The sequence below is a fragment of the Bombyx mandarina genome, chromosome 21 (genome assembly GCF_030267445.1).
Source record: "Bombyx mandarina strain Sakado chromosome 21, ASM3026744v2".
In the NCBI taxonomy this organism is placed as follows: domain Eukaryota; kingdom Metazoa; phylum Arthropoda; class Insecta; order Lepidoptera; family Bombycidae; genus Bombyx; species Bombyx mandarina.
Genome location: NC_143227.1, coordinates 2,130,907 through 2,155,495, shown reverse-complemented (window position 1 = coordinate 2,155,495; position 24,589 = coordinate 2,130,907). Strand labels below are relative to the sequence as shown.

At 38.9% G+C, this 24,589-nt stretch overlaps 1 protein-coding gene across 1 annotated transcript; it reads left to right on the top strand.

The window, feature by feature from the left end:
• The first annotated feature begins 10,995 nt into the window (after positions 1–10,995).
• Positions 10,996–24,235, top strand: LOC114240377 (clavesin-1). Its single transcript, XM_089736171.1, has 7 exons — positions 10,996–11,224; positions 17,459–17,615; positions 19,741–19,835; positions 21,075–21,219; positions 21,992–22,185; positions 23,035–23,186; positions 23,632–24,235. Exons 1-7 carry the CDS (start codon positions 11,219–11,221, stop codon positions 23,777–23,779), a joined length of 897 nt encoding a protein of 298 aa, XP_089592297.1. The 5' UTR covers positions 10,996–11,218; the 3' UTR covers positions 23,780–24,235.
• The last annotated feature ends 354 nt before the right edge of the window (positions 24,236–24,589 follow it).

Below are 24,589 nucleotides of genomic sequence, written 5' to 3'. Positions count from 1 at the left end.
CTAAAGGATAAGACGTCCGGTATATTCGCGTCTAGCGATGCACCGGTGCTCTAATCCCACAGGCAACTACCATTTTTTCTAATAAAATACGTACTTAACAAATGTTCACGATTGACTTCCACGTAATTACTGGTGGTAGGACCTCTAGTGAGTGGGGCATGATTTTAGGCAAAAAAAATTAAATGCCAAAATTTCAGTGGCAAAAATAGTAAAGACTCCTTTGAAAATGAGATCAGATTATTAAAAAAAATATTACATAATAATTTTAAATTTAAAATAAAAATATTGGATCAAAATTACTAAAATTTATTCTAACATTAACAGATAAACAGGGCCTAGGGCGGCATCAAGCCTAAATCCATCACTGATCATTCCCGATCGGAAAACAGGCGACGTCGCCCCAAACACGTCATTTCGGATCCTCCCGATCCACTAACGGTGCTTTTAGGTACCTCAAGCACCGGTCATCGTTCTCGTCGAACCCGTCACTTGCGACGAAGGGCTCGACGAGTAAATTAATCCATAGACCCAGTCCACTATCGCCGGATTTTCTCAGTGGATTGCGTTTCCGATCCGATAGTAGATTCTGCGAAGCACTGCTCTTGCTAGGGCCAGTGTTAGCAACACTCCCGGTTTGACTCCCGTGAGCTCACCTACTAGCTCGGTGAATCTAGAATAACCCCTCGAGGATACTAGAATAGGTGGAAAAAAAAAAGAGTATACACGTTTAGACGCAACATAAGTTCGCAAGCCGGTCACGGTGTTAGCCCGTCAGCGCAGAAGTTGCAGATCGACTTGCGTCACTGATTGCCGGCTGCCTTTTACTTGGACCTCGCTTCAAGGCCAGCCACGAAATCCATTATAGTTTTACACTAGTGTAGTTTCACATATTCTAACTAGGCCACAAATATGTACTGCTATATAAAAACTTTTCTTTTTTTTTCAACTTCTTGATTATTTTGAATATACCTAATCCTTTTAAAAACTATAGATTCGTGGCCAAACAGATTAAAGGCCTGTGTAAAAGCCAAAGGTCATTTCGAATAGATTATTTTTTTTATTTTTTGCTGAGACTTTAATTAATATGTAGGTTTAAATTTTAATAATATTACCTTACTTCATTAAAAAAAATTGCATTTTCATTTGTAACAGAACTTATGGCTGGACTCGGTATAGTTAGTGTAATGTAATTTTTTTTGAAAAGTACCACGTTTTATACAGGGTTTACTTACTCCAGTCTTCTAAGCTATATTCCAATTCCTCTTGTTATATGGAATTGAATGAGAGATCCATTTTTATTGTAAACGTGACCTGAATGGATGGACCTGAATCTAGGATTAGCTTCTGATAAAGAAACTCTTAAATGGGCAGCAGCACAGATACGAATTTGTTGCCTATTTAAGTATAATAGTCGCTTTTAAGTTCACCATAATATACTTGTTGGATTCAAAACTGCGTTAGCAATACAGTTAAGAAATGTTGTATATGTACGTATTCAATAAAGATAATTTGAAGAGTGACCATTAAAAAAAGCTTCCTGCTAAAATGTTTTTTTTTACCCAGAATCTATTCGGATTGAAAATGGGAGAAACAGTGCGGTCCTCTTTAACTCGCCACGGATCACTAGTGCTGCTCCTCAACCGACCCTTAGTAGTTATAAATATCCAATTTTGAAATCCAAAACTGGCGCACCTTGCAATTTAAAGGCACTTTTTGCGTAATTTCTATCCTGATCCTAACTTATATTAGATTTCTCAATTGCACAAACACAATTCCCTGACGGTTGTAAAGATTTTTTATATTGCTCAGACGGGTGAACGAGCTCACGGTACACCTGTTATACTCGTAGGTTGTTACTAAAGCCGACAGACATCAATAGAGTAAATATGGTCACCCACCTTAAGACATAAGTTCTAAGTGTCCGTTCTATAGTCCAATGGCTGCCCCCCTTTTTTAAGCGCATTACAGCTTTCCGGCCGAATTAGGGGGGGTGGTGTACCTACCCGTGCGGGCTCAACCAAGCTGTACTCCAAATCAAGCCCAAAATTGACTACATTATTTACTAGATATATACAGATGAGCCTTATGGTATGAGGAATGAATACGAATACCGAAAGATTAAAAACAATTCCTGTCCTTCTCCTGTTTGTTTTTTATTTCACTAATTAATCGCCGGTCGCCCCATTGGACTATTTCAGCTTCACAGCACTGGTAGGCGAATTGACGGGGCTCAGCCTGAGAGACTATGCTAACATCTGCTCTAATAAGAGCAGTACTGCGGGACCAACGGGGAAGATTCTTCTTTTTCTCCACCTTATTCCACTAGGTGGGTTGGCACAGCGAATTTTTCTATTCCATTCTCTTCTATCAGCTGTCATCTCAATACTCACTCCTCTCTCTCTCTCATATCGTCATTCACACACTCCATCCATGTCTTCTTCGGTTGACCTCTTCCCCCTCTACCTTGCACTACCATTTTCATACATCACCTAGTCACATGCATTTCCTCTCTACGCAACACATGTCCATACCACGCTAACCGTCCGCTCTTTACTTTGTTAATTACCGGGGCTACTTTCACACTTCCTCTGATATAGTTCCTGCACAAACAGTTCAAAATACTCAATTCTTATCTCATTATAATGTCTTGTATACATATATTTCGTAAATCGATATGTGATTAGAACGCGTTGGCTTGATAATTAGCTCGGTATCAATTACTAGGTCCGGTCGAGGTCGGTGAGTTGGCTTGGACACATTAAGCTCGTTGAAATGGACTTATTAAATAACTTGGAATAAGGGCAAATTTAGTGCAGTGACGAATGTGTTTGTTGTTGACGTAGTGTAATGATGTGTAATGATAAAATTGATTTACAACAATAGAAGACAGTATGGTAATTCTGTTTAATCAATTAAAGTTAAAAATTAGTTAAAGTCTCGCTAATATTAATTTCTTCGATTAATCTATACTAATATTATAAAGAGGAAAGATTTGTTTGTTTGTTTGTTTCGAATAGGCTCCGAAACTACTGGACCGATTTGAAAAATTCTTTTTCCATTAGAAGCCGACATTGTCCCTGATGAACATAGGCTACTTTTTTTTTATGTTTGTTTCATGTGTGTTTTAATGTTTCCGAAGCGAAGCGAGGGCGGGTCGCTAGTTCTGTATAAAGATTATGGTATGTTGAAATTCATATTGTCATATATCTGTGAAGTTCATTAGCTCCTATCATACAACTTAAGTTGCAATAGTCAACCATGGCATGTTATACTATTTAAATGTAAGAACAAAACTGTAGGCCAATTTTTTTTTTTTTCTAAATACATAGTACCTCTCAACAATACGAATCCGAACATTTTAAGAGAACGCTTAAGTTTTAAATAAAATTTATTTGATATTTAAAATGTAATTCGGAAGAAAATAAACGAAAATACACACAGCTAGTTGACATAAGTACCTCAGAAGGTCACTCTGTGTAGTACAATATTCAATATAAAAAGAAAATTGAACGCCTGATTGTAAGAAGCTAAACTTTTTGTAATGTTTGCTAATTATTTTGAAACAGGAGACAATCGAACTTTGTAGGTGCATAACTGCGTACTAATAATGTTGCTTTTACTACATAGAAATTTAAATTATACGTTTTATTTTAGGTTTTTTTTAATTATACCACTAATTGAACATAAGAATTTTATTTATATATTTTGTCACTATACAGATTTTACGTAACTACATACACTACCTTCAATATTTAATTAATTTAATGTAATATAATAACTTTGTATGATGGCAAACGTTTGGGAACGAACGCATCGAAAATTTGAATTTTACCGCGCCACACTTGCGCGCGCTTGTCGACTATTATACCTACGTAACGTCTGGCTAGACGTAACCTCAATCGGAATCCGAACGACTAAGCTTCAACATAATATATCATAACATTGTTCTAAGTTAAAAAACTAAAATTACTTTCTATATTCTATCTTCTTCTTCTTATATATAAAAATGAATTGCTGTTCGTTAGTCTCGCTAAAACTCGAGAACGGCTGGACCGATTTGGCTGATTTTGGTCTTGAATTATTTGTGGAAGTCCAGTTAAGGTTTAAAAGGTAAATAAATATAAAAATGCTCGGAATTAAATAAAAAAAAAACATGTGTGCAATTCACACGTGGTAGAAGTGAAACCTTCCAAAATTAAAATACAATTATCCTAAACGTCTTAAGTATATGTAAAATTTTGTCATTAGTAAATAATTGTAAGGTAGCGCCCTCTGTGAATTGATATTTTAATTTCACGTATAATCCTAAATTAAAATTCACTACAAGAGCTTTCATACACACGTTAGTATTAAAAAATCTCACAGATGGCGCTGTATTAAATAGTATGTATATTTCTGTCTCATTCATCCTACACATTTTTGTATTTGTGTCTCTTACCTGTCGTTTTTTCCGTTGCATCCGGTTTGAAATCACAACGATTCTAAAGAAGTTTTCACTTCAAAAATAACAACTTTGTTTTTCCTTTGATGTGTCCCCCGTCGGACGGATTCCTTTTGTTTGTTTTAAGTTTATTTTATACAAAAGTTTAGGTCTTTTATTTATCGATTGAGGCACTACGTAGTCTGCCGGGTCAGCTAGTTTTATATAAATTACTAGCGACCGGCCCTCGCTTCGCTTCGGAAACTGTAATTTATTATTGATTTCTCCACTATTTAATAGATGTTATTATACATATAAAACTTCCTTTTCAATCACTCTATCTATTAAAAAAAACCGAATCAAAATCCGTTGCGTAGTTTTAAAGATTTAAGCATACATAGGGATATAGGGACAGAGAAAGACTTTGTTTTATACTTCTTGACTTGACCACGACTAAGTGACCCCCTCCTGGCGCCAAAGCTGAATCCGCCCTTGGGTGCAATGAAAACCACAAAATAATATGAGTTTGTGTAATTCCTGGTGGCTTTGTAGGCTCGAACGGATAGGGTCTTTAATCTTGCCTTTTGAAAGTAAAGCCTTCAGGCTATCGGATTTGAAGGGCGGGAGAGTCAATACATTAATTATTCCGAATCCTGATCACGCAGGAGCCAGTCTCCGTCGTCGTTCTAGACAAGTCCTTACGGATCCATCAGATTAGTTACCCTTGCATTAGACGCCTTCAGGTCTAGCACTAGGAGTAGGGACCCCGGTAACCGTACTCGTCGAACTCGGCAAAGAGTTCGACGTGCAATCTAACCTAAACACCAGCCCGTTGAGTTTCTCGCCGGATCTTCTCGACGGATTGCGATTCCGATCCGGTAGTAGATTCATTCGCGAAGCAGATGCTCTTGAGCTGTTAGGCGCTCAGGTAGCTGTTGGCAAATCCTGCCCCTCCTGGCTGAGCCTTTGCTCGCCCATCTGTCCTTGTGAAACTGGAAAGGCCTCCGGGCCAACAGTAATGCCTCTGTGGCGGGTAGCCATCATACAACGCAAGATAATTGACAGATGCCTGAATCTCGCTTACGACATTTTCAAGATAAAGCACATAATATGTATATACAAGTTCCGAACAACAACATTTGGACCGTCGGTCTACCGAGCAAATATCACCCGCTCAGTGGAAGATCTTCCCTTTGTCGTATACCTAGAAACTGGTGAAACCGACGTGATGTGAACACGCAACCTTCTGATTCATCATCAGCGCATCAAGGACTTCGGCTACCACAATCCCCGCATTCTCGCAGATAAAAGCAAGTCATCGACAGTCGTCCCACAGCAAGCCAGCATCGCAGTCTCAACAGGACCATCGCAGCCGACTCACCGCGCTTCCTGGTCCTACGGCACGCACCTACACTGCCTCATCACGCAGCATTTAAGCTCAGTTTCGACTCACCGCAAACTTCGAGCAGCACTGGCCCTTGCAAGCTAATTTCAGCACGGACAACTCTAACTAAAAAATGACACGACCTCCGGTCTCGGAGGGGAGTGATGTGGCGGGTAGCCATCATATAACGCAAGATAACTGACAGATGCCTGAATCTCGCTTACGACTTTTTCAAGATAAGGCGCATATATACAAGTTCCGAACAACAACATTCGGACCGTCGGTCTACCGGGCAATATCACCCGCTCGGTGGAAGATTTTCCTTTCGTCGTTTAAGCCTCCCAAACCACAATCCTAAAAATAATCATTTTTTTTGTTTTGTTTTTATTGCTTAGATGGGTGGACGAGCTCACAGCTCTCCTGGTGTAAGTGGTTACTGGAGCCCATAGACATCTACAACGTAAATGCGCCCACATGCAAACACCCACCTTGAGATATAAGTTCTAAGATCTCAATGGCTGGCCCATCCTTCAAACCGAAACGCAATACTGCTTCACGGCAGAAACAGGCAGGGCGGTGGTACCTACCCGCGCGGACTCACAAGAGGTCCTACCACCAGTAATTACTTAAATTATAGTTTTGCGGGTTTCATTTTTTATTACACGATGTTATTCCTTCATAGTGGAAGTCAATCGTGAACATTTGTTGAGTACGTATTTCATTAGAAATATTGGTACCCGCCTGCGGGATTCGAACACCGGTGCATCGCTCAACACGAATGCGACGTCTTATATCCCTTAGGCCACGACGACTTCGACTTCGACATTAATTGTTACTTACTGTACGTCTATGATATGCTCATCTAAATACCTGATCCAGTAGTAGATTGATTAACGAACCAGCTGCCTTTGAGCTGATCTCCCTCAGTGGTGCAGCTGCTACCAAATCCCACTACTGCCGGCTGAGTCCGTGCTCGTCCACCTCGAAGCTGGAAAAGTCTACGCAAAATCAACACTCCCAAAACCAATCCCAAAAAAAACAAGATTTAAACAATGAAAGCCTATTTGGTTTAAGCGACATTTTTGCAACTTTACCCGAGAGCCATTTAAAGTTTAAAATGTAGAAAAAATATTATAACAAAAAACCCTTCTTCAGCTGTTTGAATGGAGAAAATTTAATTGAAGTTCCATTAAAAACATCGAACTGTTGTTGCTAATCTATACTAATATTATAAAGCTGAAGAGTTTTTTTGTTTGAACACGCTAATCTCAGGAACTACTGGTCCGATTTGAAGAATTCTTTCAGCCCATTTATCGAGGCTATATAACATCACTCTAAGACCAATGCAAGCGGAGCACCAATAAAGAATGTTTCAAAATCAGGGTATTTTTCCCTTTTGAGAGCTTCCACTGCGTGCGCTGCCGAAACCGTTAAAGTTTCGCTAAAATATTGTATGAGAGAATTGTTCCCCTTTAAAAGATCTCAAAAAAAGTCCGCGACAGCATATGTCTATATGTTAAGGTTGGCTCTCTGTAACGTTTTTTTATGCTAACCAAATTTGTTCTAAAATAAAGCATTATAAAGATGATATTCTACGTAAATGAAGAGGCGGGTACAAGTTAGCGTTATGTCAAACTAACCATTCCACGCCGACGAAGTCGCGGGCAAAAGTTAGTACCAAATAAAAAGCACCTTTGATTACAAAGATAAATGTCGCGTATTAAGAGGAGCTGTCGGTTAAACCAAATAACTTTTCACCAATCGATAGGTAAAAAAGCAAGTTCAACTTAGCATAAGTCAGCATAATATTTCTTTGCTTGTGAGCCAATGACTGTTAATTAAATTTCCACCTCCCGCCATTGTGAAGGGAAACAATGTTCGTCATGGTGATGGATGCCTGCATGATACGGAAACACGAATGGCCATGTTAAAAGTACAGTGAAAGTATAATAGTTCTTTTTTTATTTATTGCTTAGATGGATGGACGAGCTCACAGCCCACCTGATGTTAAGTGGTTACTGGGGCCCATAGACATCTACCACGTAAATTCGCCACCCACCTCGAGATATAAGTTCTAAGGTCTCAGTATAGTTACAACGGCTACCCCACCCTTCGAACCGAAACGCATTACTGCTTCACGGCGGAAATAGGCGGGGTGGTGGTACCTACCCGCGCGGACTCCCAAGAGGTCCTACCACCAGTGAAACTTGTTAGAAACGCGTTATGTGTACTTCGATAGTGTTTGAAACTAGATATGAACACAGCGAGAGTTAACTAGTCGTGTCGTACGTTAGCTACGTTATTTTTGGAAAGAAGTTCCTTATGGGACTATGCGGAGGGGTTTTTTTTTTTTTTTTTTTTTTTTTTTTCGGGCCGGGGGCCGAACCTCCTACGAGGTCCCCGCGCCTAGGGGGCGCGCGGGGTATGTGAGACTCAACGATCTGCAGGTGTTGAGAGCAGATCGCGGGCCCAAGGATTTTAGGGCCCACCCACTAAACGACTCCCCTGCACTCTTACACCCGACGTCCGATCTCCGTCCGGGGTCAGAACCCGTTCAGAGTAGGGGGGTTCCCGCGGTCAACACTACAACCAGACACGCGGCGCCACCCCGAGGACGCCCGACCGACGGGTCGTCGAGGCGATAGTCGACGACCAACGACGTCGGTCTCATGCGGAGGGGTACCCTAACCGGGAAAAACGTCCGTAACGTAAGATTTTTATTATTTATGTATAGTCTTAGTATGATGGCTATACAGAGTCTAATGTATAGTCTACGTGATGACGATTATTATTATTATTCATATAAATAGCTGTTTCTTTGCATATTATTATTATATATTTTTATAAATCATTGTGAATAAAATAAAGTTAATAACTTTGTAAAGTAGTTTTTTTGTTTGTTTTTATCAATAAAAAAATCATAATAAAAAATGTATACCCGAATAATTATTTTCTTTATACCTCTAATAGAACTTAAAATTAATATTTTTATAATAAGGAACTTCGTTCCTATTTGGTGTCCCACGAGACCACACATCTTTTTATTGCCCTTGTAAGCAGACAAGCATACAGTCCACCTGATGGTGAGTGGTTACCGTCGTCCATGGACTTCAACAATGTCAGGGCAGAGCCAAGCCGCTGCCTAGACATATCATTCGGGAAATACCGTGGAGGGGAAGCTCGTTCCAAATCCGGATGGCACGTGGCAGAAAAGATCTCTGGAAACGCACTGTGGAAGAACGCAGTGGCTTTAGGTCTTCTTCTTAGTCGCATACTTCATTGCTGAAGGTCGTGTCCCTGAAAGCCCTTCGTGGCTCTTTGTACCATCAGCTTCCATTTCCTTCGGTTTTCGGCTTCTCTCAGGGCGTTCGCAACAGAGAGTCCAGTGAGCGCAGTTATCTGATCTGACCAACGGTTTGGTGGCCGGCCGACGGGTCTTTTCCTTTCTACCTTGCCCACCACAGTAAATTTTTCAAGGTTGTCTGGGTTGTTGGCTTCAGGTAATACGGCTGAACTTTACTCCTGTGGCGAGCGTTTCTTGTTCCGTTACTTGAGAAGCTATTTTTTTAATAACTATACGAACACTATGCAGCGGAGGTTTTCTCCTGTGTGACGGCGACGGGAGCCCATACGAGACATGAATAACTATAACCACTTAACATCGGATCGGCCGTAACCTCGTCCAATCATCTAGCCTTATGAACGACTACTACTAATCTAGCCTATTACTGGTGGCAGGACCTCTTGTGAGTCCGCGCGGGTAGGTACCACCACCCTGCCTGTTTCTGCCGTGAAGCAGTAATGCGTTTCGGTTTGAAGGGCGGGCAGTCGTTGTAATTATACTGAGACCTTATAGAACTGTTATCTCAAGATAGGTGGCGCATTTACGTTGTAGATGTCTATGAGCTTCAGTAACCACTTAACACCAGGTGGGCTGTGAGCTCGTCCACCCATTTAAGCAATAAAAAAAAAATCACGGAAATACGATTTGATTAAAACGTGATTAAAGTATTGGCGACTTGAAAGTTCAACTTTTATTGTGCCCTAATTTATGAAATACAACGATTTGATCGTCAATTTTGTTTTCTCTGTAGCGGGTAACTATCATACAAACACAAGATATTTGACAGATGCCTGAATCGCGCTTACGACATTTTCAAGATAGGCTTGCACATAGGCTTGCTTGAGTTTCGAACAAAAACATTCGGGCCGTCCGTCTACCGAGCAATATCACCCGCTCGGTGGAAAATCTTCCCTTTGTCGTATATCTCTACATTCTCATTTACATTTTGCAGTGAAAGTACCGCGTGAATACTGCAGATGATAAATAAATGTCGTTTTTATTTTTATTTTCAATAGCTCAAGTCTGTGTGTGACCTGGTTTTGTCAGTAGTTTTAGATGTAGCAACAATTACGTAAGATTGAACATCTTTAGCGTTTCTTGCTAGACAAAGTAGATTATTTCTTTGCCTGAGAGCGAGCATGTTATGGTTAAGAAACCGTGCCCAGGGTTGGTATCAACGTAATCTTTAATTGAAATATGAATAATGATAATAAAATACTAAAATAAAGATCATGTTTTTTTTTCAATTCATTTAATTCGTTTTATCTTAGTACTAGTTAGTAGAATTTAGGAATATATATTTTTTGGATGTCTGGCACCCTATGGATTTTTCTCCCTGACTCAACTATGCAATCTCACAATGATCGACTGCATAGTTAAGTCGTGAAAGTGTAACAAACAAACTTGCTTTTGTATTGATATTATGATTTTTTTTGTATATATTTATTTAATGATACATAGTTCGTAAGTGTACGAATTCGGAAGTGATAATGGTGGTGAGGGTACTACTTATGGCCCCATTGCCGCTTTATTTACGATTTTAAAATGTCAGCCAGGAATAAAAATAAGCGAAGAATCGCTACAGCTTGCATCTCGGACCTCACTAAAAATTCAAGTGTCGATGAACCCTAACCGTTAGGCGCGATGTACATCAATACATTCCGAATTTATCTAGTTCTTCAAATGAAACGCAGCAGCAGTAGCAGCATTCAAAAATAACAGTTGGGAACAGGTTGAATAAAGTCCAATAGACGAGTCTATAGGTAAATATTTTGAGGTCAACGATGTATGCGGGGAGCCTTATTTAAACTTTGTGAACTAAGCTGTGAACGAATTTTCGTGTCTATTCCATTCCCATTTCTTATGGCGACGCGGTAGCGTACGTACAGCCATGTTTATTTTTTTATTTATCGTATGATAATATTACGTGTATTTGTTTACACTGTGTATTAATTTTGTGTCCATCTGAAAAATTGTTTTATTATGTGTTGTATTTCGTGAGGAATATATAGTGGTTTTTGTTCGCTTTCACTACCAGAAGTGCATAATCAAAAGCAGTGTTGCATCTACAATGAAAGTGAGTCGTGTGAAAAACTATTGTTATATGGTATCGGGTAAAATTGGGTCATTTACGACAGTGCTAATTATTTTTGACATGCTATACGCAAAACTAAATTGTTAGCTGTTTAAGCGCTTTTTAGTATTTGGCGTAAACATTCCTCGGAATTCCTTTAAGCCGCATATAGACATTGATGTTACGATGGGATAATCAAAACGCTGTCTTTCGCTGTTTTAGTATTATATATCCCTTAATGTAAATAGCTTTAGTAAATTTCATTACCTATTTAAGGAAACGAGCGAACGCCCTTTCCGACAGTGAGTGGATACCGTCATTCATAAACGGGAAATCATCAGTGCCAAGTATTGAAGATGAGAGTTAATTGGGGTAAAATATCTTTGCAAAAGCGCGTATTAAGAAGCAATTCTGCGTCGGTTGTGGTGAAAAATTGATCTATTTATTCTATGCAATTAAGTAGGTAAACTAAAGAAAAATAAGTAAAATATAAAAAATATATAAACTGGTATTACTGGTGGTAGGACCTGTTGTGAGTCCGCGCGGGTAGGTACCACCGACCTGCCTATTACTGCCGTGAAGCAGTAATGCGTTTCGGTTTGAAGGGTGGGGCAGCCGCTGTAACTATACTGAGACCTTACAACTTATTTCTCAAGGTGAGTGGCGCATTTACGTTGTAGATGTCTATGGGTTCCAGTAACCACTTAACACCAGGTGGGCTGTGAGCTCGTCCACCCATCTAAGTAATAAAAAAAAAAAAATATATATATATAAAAATAAATAAAACATTTAAAGACCTTATAGATATAATAAGATTAATATTTTAAACAAATTAAACTTTCTTTTTACTGCATGACAGACTTCACTGAATGAGATTTAAGAAAAATCCTTTTTAGAAAATTAAGGTATTTTAGACAAAAAATACGTTTTTTTTGCCTTTATAGAGAGACGACCCACCTGATGGTGAGTGCGTCGCCCATGGACTTCAGCAAAGTCAGAGGCAGAGCCAAGCCGTTACCTACCGTAGACAAATACAAATTTACAAATATATGTAATGTTTTTTTTTTTTATTTTAAATATTGAAACATCGTTTTCCGACTCTACACCACTTATTTCGTTTGACCTTCATTAATCTGTTTATCAAGCGAATTGCTTGTCATCGATCGCCATCGGCAACTATAGCCTACAGCAAACTGTGACCACTCGTGAATTGTACCACTTTCCAATTCACCAAGAGAAATTCACAGATCTTTTTTTTTATCTTCTAATTTTATCTTTATTTGCCTCAGTCTATTTTCTGAATTTATCATGTTGTTCTGTTCTTGATTCCTAAAGACAACTTAGTGCCACTTAAGGATCATTCCGATAAAGACCAGGCGCTAATGATTGGAAAGTGGGATTCGTGAAGCCAAATTAGACTGTCGTCAAACTCATTTGATTATTTGCCAGAATATTACTTAAATAGGCTACTGCTATCCATAATTAATAATTATTTTATTTTTATTTTATTGCTTAGATGGTTGGACGAGCTCACAGCCCACCTGGTGTTAAGTGGTTACTGGAGCCCATAGACATCTACAACGTAAATGCGCCACCCACCTTGAGACATAAGTTCTAAGGTCTCAGTATAGTTAGAACGGCTGCCCCGCCCTTCAAACCGAAACGCATTACTGCTTCACGGCAGAAATATGGTAAGGTATAGTTCGATGGTGCTATATCGACTGTAGGGCTGACTCCTTTCTCGCTTCATGGTCGGCCGGCGGTGTCTGCCACTTCCCCGCATGCCTGCCCCCCAAACAACCACGAGGAGAACAAATAGGGATGTGCGCGTTATAAATTTCTTTAATTCTAGAAAATAGAAAAATCGATTATCATTTTCAACCTCCAAGCTAATAAATTGATTAAATAATTTTGATTATTAATTTTTAACGAAAAATGCCAAAATAAGAATTCACAAATAATGGATGAATTGAATTTCTTTAATTAACATTTAAACAGAAAATTACTAATTGATAGAATTAATTAATTCGATTGAGCAATCTTGATAAGAATAAAAAAAAAAAAAAATTTTACCGCCCTGGGCACTTGCCCCGACTGCCCCTAGTGTAAATCCTAAATCCGCCCCTGTCCGAGGCACATGTCTAGTCGCGGCCTGCCCCCCGCGGGACCCCGCACGCACTATCGTCGGCGTCGCAACCACCAGACCTCTCGGTACTCGATAATACTTGAAGTGTCTTCATCCGCGCCCAAGTTCGGTAATTACAAATCGCGGTTTACTTTTCGACATGTATTTCGTTAGTCAAAACGCAAGCTTGTCCTCGACTCGTGGTTATAACACGGTTTTGAAATTGCAGCTGCATCGAAATTCATTTGAATATTGTGCGATTAATGCAGTAGACGAATCCTTACTTCATCGATATTGGCCAATTAAATAACGAAATTTTAACACAAAAGTATATCATCATTGTAGTCGAAGCGAATCTGTACTTATACTTATTATTTACTAGCTGACTCGGCAGACTTCGTAGTGCCTCAATCGATAAATAAAAGACACATCAAAGGGGACACATCAAAGGAAAAACAAAATTGTTTGTTTTTATATAATTCCGAGCTATTTTTTATATTTTCTCACCTTTGAAACCTTCCCTGGACTTCCACGAATAATTCAAGACCAAAATTAGCCAAATCGGTCCAGCCGTTCTCGAGTTTTAGCGAGACTAACGAACAGCAATTCATTTTTATATATATAGATTACTTAATAATTATTTAATTAATTAATTTTTTTCACTGTTTGAAAGCTTCACTATTCCCGAGTGACATAGGCTATAGTCTTTTTTGAAAAAAATTAGGGACCCTTACTAAAACTCCAATAATGTAAACCAAGGCGTAAAAAAATTACCTAAAATATTCTTTATATCGCGTGCCCTGCGAAAACTATTGATGATAGAATAAAATAATGTACTACGACTTTGTAGAACACATTATTATTTACAAAAAGTGTTACGACAGCATATATCTAACTATTATAGTTATACCGCAATAAGTGTTCTTTTATTTTAAAAAATAAAACAACGTCAAATATCGTTGCCATTTTTGTTAAAAACCTGAGCGGAGCGGGCCGCTAGTTAATTATAAAGGTTAACTCCAAAAGTACTGGTCAGATACATGAGATGCACCGGGTTTCAAAAAAAAAAATCTAGTCGAATCTAACAACTTTTTTATATTTTTGAAGTCGATAAAAAATTAGACAATCGTAACAAAGCTAATAAAATATAGGGTATTGATAGAAACACAGAGAAAACAAAATCAAATAGAAACTTTTCACACATTATCATAAGTCGCAGATATAGTGGAATTTTGAAATGTAAAGTTGTCTATATGAGAGTTTACGAGCTTTATTAGCTTCTGCCGCGACCCCGCTTCGTAGAGCTTTCTAAAACTTTATCAAACGAGTCTTGACACAATAAACGACTTGACAAGATGTGAACTAGTAAATATTTACATGGTGCTACTCGAATATATGAGGTGACTTCGAGTATGCGACTTGATTACTAATTTACTTCCTATTAGTACCTATAATATAAATGATGAAAATGATATAAATTTATTATCGGTAATCCTGTTCTGACGTATCGTTTGGAACTTCCGGGGCCCTCGTGCGAACTAGCCCATAGACATAACCCACTGAGTTTCTATCCGGATCTTCTCAGTAAGTTGCGATTCCGATCTGGGAAGGGAAAAATGGGGAAAAAGGTAAAAAAAAACAACAGAGGGACTTTGGCTCTTTATGTTAGTTTGTTTCGCAAGTTCCATTATTCTGAAACTATGCTGGAAAAGCGTAATATGATCCAGCACGGATACTTACCAGTATCCTGCTTATTTCTACCGCAACGCTGTCATGAGTGGGTTTTTAGCAGTGGGACTGCCGTTACACAGTAAAGTGGACTTTAACACAATGTTACAAGGTTTTAGGGTCTTAAGAAAAATCCCGAAGTTTCTTTCTCGCGCTGATCGACAACAAGGCGCAACCGAGCGGTCGGAGAAAATCTTTTTTTTTATTGCCGTATAAGCAGACGAACATACGACCCACCTGATGGTGAGTGGTTACCATCGCTCATGGACGTCAGCAATACCAGGGGCAGAGCCAAGTCGCTGCCTACCGTTAACTAACTAGTGTGCGTATAGCCTCTCAAGGCTATCAGCTTAGGTATAAAACGAAAATTGTACGTAATAAACTAAGATCTCGAATGAATCATTAGCGACGCGCAGTCTTAAAGGTACATAGGCGCTTTGTCTTAACAGAACCATAAAATATAATTTTAACATTGCGTGAAGGACAAACATTGTCTCTGTACGCTTACTTTTATTATTTACGTAATGTAGATATTAGAACGGGAAATAGTGAAACGTTGCACAGTAAATGTTATGGCCTTGGTCGTTTCACACTTTCCTTACTCGGATATCGGCGGAGACCTTCAAATGGCTTTTGTTATGATTGAAGATTTACTGGTGGCTCGGAAGCGTTTTCAGTTTCACCAGGACAGGTGGGCGAGCAAAGGCTCAGCTGGAAGGGGTGGGATTTGCTGGCCGAGCGCCTCCGAAGAAGGCCTAACAACTCAAGAGCAGCTGCTTCGCGAATAAATCTAGTAACCCATGCATCAGCCCGCTGAATTTCTGGCCGGACCTTCTCAGCGGGTCGCGATTCCAAACCGGTACTAGGCTGCTCTTGCTAGGGCTAGTGTTAGCAACGTCGTCAGGTTAGATTCCCGTAAGCTTACCTACTAGTTCGGTGAATCTAGTATAACCCCTCAAGGTTACTAGAATAGGTAGGGAAAAAAAATTGGTTCATAGACGATTCCCCGTTCATTAGAATAATGTTTCTTTTATAAGGAACGAGTTTAATAATCAAGCCCGACATTAACCATAATGCAATGTCTATGTCCTTGACTAATCCTCAACGGCCCCAATTCAGCCTTGATTGATATAACTACGCAGCCACATTTAAACATCTCAATTCCTACTATTCAAACTCTGAGGAAAACGTCGCTGTGATTACGGTAATTAGCGGCACGCGGTTACGTGAACTTACGGGTAGCGAGTCAATAGCGCTCCACTTGTGAAAACACTCTCCCATAGACGCAATCCACTGAGTTTCTCAGCGGATATTCGCAGTGGGTCGCGATTTCGACCTGGTGGTAGATTCAACAAAGCGCTGCTTTTTTTTTTATTGCTTAAATGGGTGGACGAGCTCACAGCCCACCTGATGTTAAGTGGTTACTGGAGCCCATAGACATCTACAACGTAAATGCGCCACCCACCTTGAGATATAAGTTGTAAGGTCTCTGTATAGTTACAACGGCTGCCCCACCCTTCAAACCGAAACGCATTACTGTTTCACGGCAGAAGTAGACAGGGCGGTGGTACCTACCCGCGCGGACTCACAACAGGTCCTACCACCAGTAATTACGCAAATTATAATTTTGCGGGTTTCACTTTTATTACACGAAGCCTTTTATTATTTTGCGGAAAGCTAAAGCCAGTCTCTTAGCAACTCTTCCTAAGTAGATCCCCGTGAGCTCACTTACCAAACCGGGCGTAATTGGAATAGTCCCTTAGGCTACCGATAATTGATTAGACAAAAAAGAACACTTTAACGTCATTCTTCTGACATCATCTGTTTTGTTTACAAAAAATAAGGAAGTATATTATATATTTCAAGGTGAGCAGACGCTAATAGTCCTAGGTGGAAACTATGTGATGCTAACGAAAACAGAAATTTAAATGTGATTGAATTTGTTTATCTATCTATCTATCTATCTATATATATAAAAATGAATTGCTGTTCGTTAGTCTCGCTAAAACTCGAGAACGGCTGGACCGATTTGGCTAATTTTGGTTTTGAATTATTTGTGGAAGTCCAGAGGTTTAAAAGGGAGATAGATAAATATGAAAATACTCGGAATTAAATAAAAATAACAATTTTGTTTTCCCTTTGATGTGTACCCCGTCGGACGGATTCCTTTTGTTTATTTTAAGTTTATTTTATACAAAAGCTTAGATCATTTATTTATCGATTGAGGCACTACGAAATCTGCCGGGTTAGCTAGTCTTAGATAAACAAGTAAGCGCCGTGTGTTGCGGTGTAGGTTTTTTAATTGATCATTTACTTTGTAATTACTCGCAAACGTTTCTGTCGATTGTAAAATAATAATTACCGAATAACATTTTAATTCACAGAGCGATTTAAAGATATGGTCCTTCGCTGAGATCGCGTTTCAAGCCGAGCTGAACCGAGATGACGCTTCAGAATCCGAGGAAGATGCATTCTTGCTGTGCGGTGAGGACCCCGACACCAGAGAGAGGAGAATCGATGAGCTAAGGAATATGATTAAAGGTATACAATTTAGGAATATAGATGACCTGTATATTTATTTCAAGTATTGCGCATTTAATCCTTCGTCAACTGAAAGACCGGACAAAGTTTTTTGTCGCGTGCTAAATACATTCACAAACAGTGCTTGTTTTGCCCAGTCCTATATACATATATTTTTGTCCTAATGATTCAGTACAATGAACCACCTATGGTATCGAATCGAACCGCATAAGACGGACGCTACCTGTCGTTTAAAAAATTCATCACATACCTACGTTAAAACTAAACAAAAATAAACATTTATTTCCTAAAGTTTGCACAACTTAACTAGTAAGACAAATTGCTTTTATCATGTTTGCAAGTTTGATTAAAGATATAGCGTGAAAATATTACTGACGGTAGGACCTCTTGTGAGTCCGCGCAGGTAAGTACCACCGCCCTGCCTATTTCTGCCATGAAGCAGTAATGCGTTTCGGTCTGAAGGTTAGAGCAGCCGTTGTAAGTATACTGAGATTTTAGAACTTATATCTCAAGTTGGGTGGCGCATTTACGTTGCAGATGTCTATGGGCTCCAGTAATCACTTAACACCAGGTGGGCTGTGAGCTCGTCCACACATCTAAGCAATAAAAAAAAATAAAAAAAAACCAATTGTAGCAGCTCTGAATGCAATATGAGAGATGCTTAATATGAAAAGTAAAAATTGGTTTGGCTCTGCCCCTGGTATTCCTGACGTCCATGAACGACGGTAACCACTCATCATCAGGTGTCGTATGCTCGACTGTCTACAAGGGCAATAAAAAAATTGTTGAATATTTGCCGATTTTTTTCTTTTGTCGTATCACTATTGCGGTTGTGGTCGTCATGCGGTGGGCAGGTGTTATGCGCCTCACGATGCTACGCCGACTAACATTTTCAAATACCATGTCACACGTTGGTGGAAACTGGTAAAAATATGAAGTAGTGACGGATAATTGAAATACGAATTTGATCAACGGATACCTCAAGATTTAAATTCATCTAAGTACCTATTATATTTTCTCTTTTATTTTGTTCTTATCATTTTATGGAAAAAATTGACAACTTTCATTTATACTGAGTAAACGATAACATTATTTACTAACGAAAAATATGTAAATCGGTTGAGAAACAGAGGAGAACAATATTGACACATTATATGTTTTTTTCTTTAGACTTATTTATAGTTGATAGTGATAATAATATATTTGTTTTCTCTAACTAAAACTACTTTTACAGTTTATTATTTCCGTTAATTTTTTTCCGATGTTTCGTAAATAAATAACGGAAGGAAGAAACGACAAAAAATGCTCCTCCTAAATTTCGTCTTGAATTTGAACAACAACGTCTTCTAAAATACTAGGCAAATATAAATAACTGAAGGTCGCTTACAAGTTTGCGCGGAACACAAAACAAACTTCTGTACTTTATGTTTACCTGGTACTCACACGAGTCCGTGACATATGGAAACATAAAATTAACCAATAAAACAAACAAACACACACACACACACACAAAATTATTATTATTAACTTTGTTAATTTTACATTTTAACGCACTTTTGTGAATTCTGTCTTGCGTACTTTTGTGTGTATATTAAGAATTTAGTATTAAATTAACTATTTTTATCTTTTGTGAATGAAACAATTGGTCGAATGTCGCATTAAAGTATCCTCCACTTTTAAAAAAAGCATAAAAAGCTCACGGGGCTCAAACCTGAGGACGCTGCTAACACTAGCCCTAGCAAGAGCAGTGCTTCACAGAATCTACCACCGGATCGGAAACGCGACCTGAAGATCTGACGAGAAACTCAGTAGGCTGAGTCTGAGGGTTAATTTGCTTGCCGAACCCTTCGTCGCAAGCGATGGGTTTGACGAGGACGGTGACCGGTGCTTAAGGTACCTAAGAGCACCGATAATGGATCGGGAGAATCCGAAATGACGTGTTTTACCATTAGGTCCGCAGAGTCGGGTGTACGTTGGTACCTTGCGCAGGCTTATAATACTATTGAAATTACAGAGTGCACCAAAGATGGAGCACAGAACTAGAAGGTACACTGTTCGTGTATTATAATGTTCACCAAAAGTGATTAGTGAATGACCTACTGTAATTTACCTTCGTATTTTACAGAAAGGGGAGAGGCCCATCCCCACCGAACAGACGACGCCTATCTGCTGCGATTCCTTAGAGCAAGGCAGTCAATTCCAGCACGAGCTCATCGATTGGTCAGTACCTATTATATATTATTATTAGAATTTAGAAATGAAGTACATATATGCTATCAAATAGTCCGGGTTACAATAGTTGTAGCTTCAGTGCGTTTACGTACCTTTGATTCTTTTTTTCATTGCTTAGATTGGTGAACGAACTCTCACAGGCTGTAATGTTGTACCTTAGTTTACAATTATGAAGAAGCCTATGTTTCTGGGTGGTCCGCCTTATTAGGGGGCATACGAGATTACACCTATTAATTATGTTATATACTAAATCCTATGCTAATACTATGCTATGCTATAATATATAAGTATGCACACTTCAAGGCCACCTGGTATTAAGTGGTTACTGGAGCCCATAGACGACGTAAATGCGCCAACCACCTTGAGATATAAGTTCTAAGGTCTCAGTATAGTTACAACGGCTGCCCCACCCTTCAAACCGAAACGCATTACTGCTTCACGGCAGAAATAAGCAGGGTGGTGGTTCGTCATAAAACAACTTTTGTTTGTTTTTAATGATATTAATAATTATTTTTTAATTACGACTACGATTAGGGTACATCAAGCTTATTCAAAAAGAAAAAATTTCATAAAAATTCGACATTAACCAAGTAAAGTTGTTGTGGCCTAAAAGATAAGACGCTCAGTAACCAGATGCAATTATAGGTATAACAGTGTTCGAATCCCGGAGGCAGTCACAGTTTTTGTGATGTAGAATCTGTATAACGCTTATAAACAATGACGTCATTATTGAAGGCAGTAAGTACACTTGATGCGCAGCATAAAAACTGAAATCATAGTTTTTAGCTTTATTATTTCAGATACATATTTATTTCATTGATTTCATTAGATAGTAAATGATGGTACACCTTCATGTCTGAACACAAATTCTAGGTATCTATTTACATTACCCAAACAATAATCTCCACGGATATTCTTTACTGGTGGTATGACCTCTTGTGAGTCCGCGCGGGTAGGTACCACCACCCTGCCTATTTCCACCGTGAAGCAGTAATGCGTTTCGGTTTGAAGGGTGGGGCAGCCGTTGTAACTATACTTGAGACCTTAGAACTTCTATCTCAAGGTGGGTGGCGCATTTACATTGTAGATGTCTATGAGCTCCAGTAACCACTTAACATCAGGTGGGCTGTGAGCTCCTCCACCCACCTAAGCAATAAAAAAAAAAAGAACATGTACATATTTTATGTTTTCTTGAGAAGAAAACTAAGGAAGAGTTAAATTTTTCAGTTAACACGGTACTGTGATTTCCGGGAGCAGAATCCACATTTATGGCGTGACTTGGACTGGTTTAGTCTGAGGAAGCTCGGCCACATCTTCGAAGGAGTGTTGTACGACCGGCCTGACGTGGGCAGACTCATCATCTGTAGGATGGGTAAGACCCTAAGTACATAATATGACAGATCTACTTCTACTCTTTGTTCTCCTCCCACACTGTGGTATCGGCGCAACATGTCCTTTTTCAATTCAGGCCTATCATACGTCGTCTCTCTTCTTTCACATATCCTCTTTGACACAGTCCATCTAAGTCTTCTTAGGACGCCTCTTCCTCACCTTACTGCCTTCTTTAACACACTATTTGTAACTATACTTGGAACCTTAGAACTTATATCTCACGGTGGGTGGCGCATTTACGTCGTAGATGTCTATGGGCTCCAGTAACCATTTAACACCAGGGGGGCTGTGAGCTCATCCATCAATCTAAGCAATAAAAAAAACACACACACATGGTCTTTTTGGCACATAATTATCTTCGCATAACATGCACATTCCACGCTAACCGTCCCCACAAGATGACAAATGTATTTCATAATCGAAGGGAACGATTATTTTTAAATACTTTAGGCTTTATTTATTTTACGAAATAGGCAGGTGGCCTAGTGACAAATTTTGTGCAAAAACGTCATATGAGCCCATTGAAACCGCCATGTGAATTCAGAGTATTGTTCTTGAGAAACAAGACTGAAGTTACATTGGAGAAACGATAGCCATATATCTTTCAAGCCGGAACGCATCACTGCTCGTGCGGGTTTTTTGACGCGCCGTATCACCATTATATTTTTGGGTTCCGGTAATCACTTAACACTAGATAGGCTGGGCTGTGTTTACCTGCCTAATGTTGGGCTTATATTGCTGCTATTTGGAAGGTCTCTGGGACCCAGACGAGATACCTGTGGAAGACCTAGTCCGCGCCTGTCTGCTGCTCTTGGAGATTGGCATCATGCAACCTAAGCTACAGATAGTGGGTGGCACGGGACTCCTGGACTGCGAGGGGCTCACTATGAAGCACATGCGGCAATTCTCGCCTTCAGTCGCCATGCAGATTATGAATATTATGGTCGTGAGTACCTACGTTGTGGTGTATTGTGAGACCGTGCGGGTTAGCACCGCTATCCTCCTGTTACCACAACTGTAACAGCAGTGAGCTGCTGCGTTAGTTTTCTATAGTTACTAATAGATGGCGCTAACATACTTAGTTGATTTTCAAAGAACTAATGGCTTAAAAAAATCATCTAAAATTTTCTTCCCCATTTTTTTCTTGCGATTGACGATAACGACCACTCTTTCAGGAGTGAAACGATTGAAAAAGAACAATAATATTGTGATGTATAGCTTAAGTAACCTCATAATGCAACCCTCTTATCATGGCCGCCGGTAACATATCCTACCGCGACGGGGCAACGCAAAGCCGCCTTCGCCCGAAATATGTTTTTCGGATACCGCGGATCCAGTCTCGGTTTTAGGCTCCTGAAGCACTGTGTGCTTAGTGCGAGTTTTTTAATGTTCTCGATAGCCTAAAAGTTAACTCTAATTTGTATGCAGTTGGAACAGCGCCCCTAGCGGCAAACGTAGGCAAACATTCCAACTCCAAACAAATTTGAGTTAACTTTTACGCTATCGTGAACGTTAAAAACTCGCACTAAGCACACTGGTCGTCGATCCGACGAGATTTCGTCGAGCGAACTAACTAACCCTCCGAGTTTCTCGCCGGATCTTCTCAGTGGGCTACGATTCCGATCTGGTGGTAGATTCTCGAAGTACTGCTCTCGCTAGGGCTATTGTTTACAAATTAACACAGGTTGAGCCCGTGAGATCACCTAACCGTCCGCGCGTAAATTGAGTAGCCCCTTAGGCTACCAGTGAACAATTAGGGGGAAAAAAATTCTTAATCCTAAAATAAAATTTTCAGTATTCTTTCCCCCTCCATCAACGTGGGATCCACATCGTCAACTGCTCGAGGTTCTTCGAGACAATATTTCCCTTGTTCCGACGGTTCGCACCGGCCGACGACCTATGGCAGAAAGTGTACATGCACGGATATGATATTAGCTCATTACACAGGTGTGTGAAAATAAAAAAATAATAATAAATTTAAAATTTATGTAAATACCTTTCAAGGAAAATCAATGTGTGATGTAGACAACACCTATTTAATCTACGTAAATCGATGATGTAAGCATTTTGGCATATTTGTGATTTGCTAACTTATTGTAAAATTTATAATTATTTGGGCAAATTGCTAATAGTGCCATCTGTTGACAGCAGCATACACTAATTTCTGGAATTTTAGACGACATCTATCGTAAGAGTTAAGTATCAAGTTTGAGAAAAAATACAAAACGTTATTGAAATATTTTTATTTTAGTTACATTATATTTTAACGTAGATAACTCTTGGATCTCCATCGTGAGCATGAATAACTAATCTAAAAAGTACAAAAGGGGCAAAATCTATTTAAGGTGGCTGACTACACGTTTCTACATTACTTGTTTTTTTTTTTTTCAAGACACGTGGACCCAGAATGCTTGCCAAAGAAATATGGCGGATATCGCGACCCCGTTTCTTTGGAATTATGGCTGACCAAGATTAAACAATACGGAAGCACGGAATTCGATAACGAAATGAAGAATCTCGGATACAAAAACAATTATTAGTTAATTACCTAATCGTTTGAAATGATCTGTGTAAGTATTTAGGTTTTGGTTACAATACGTACCGATCAGTGTTTCAATGATCTCGATTTTAAGTGTTTTCTTAATTATTTAAAATAACAAGTTCCAAGAGGTTATATATAATTTTACTCTATGGTTCAAAGTAACAAGTTCAAGTTATGTTTTAACGTCCTTACAGTCTTGCTTAAGGCTTGACAAATAATTTAATCTTGAGATATAGTTTAAGTAGCTTTGCGTAAAGTCTAATAAAATCATGTAAAACATCTTTGATTAAATAAAGTAAAACATGAAGTATTTCTAAGATTAACGATTTATACGAATAAAATTTCTAACACTGTATTTTATGGCTGTATTCGGAATAAAGTTTTGACGAATTAATGTTATAAACAAGTGATCAATAAATGAAATACTTAATAAATTTTTGAGAGAACAATTTTATTCGCCTCATTTGAACCGTCTTTATAAAACATCTAGTAACGATTTTGCGAAGATTAATAAATAAAATCTAAAAAATATGCTAAATGCAATAATTATGTACTTGATTTTTATTAAAATTTTATTGGTAGCGCCATTTAGATGGGCTTATACGGGTGATTGCATTGTGTTAGAAAAGAAACAATAATGTTAGGGCGAAGCTGAAATAGCCTCTAAAGGCTATTGGCATAGGTAGGAAAAGCAGTAAGCTATGTCCATAGGCTCCAGTAACCACTTTATTTTTATATTATTCTACTGTACGTGGGTATGTCACTGAAATCCTAAACGGCTGGACCGATTTGAATGATTTTTTTTTGT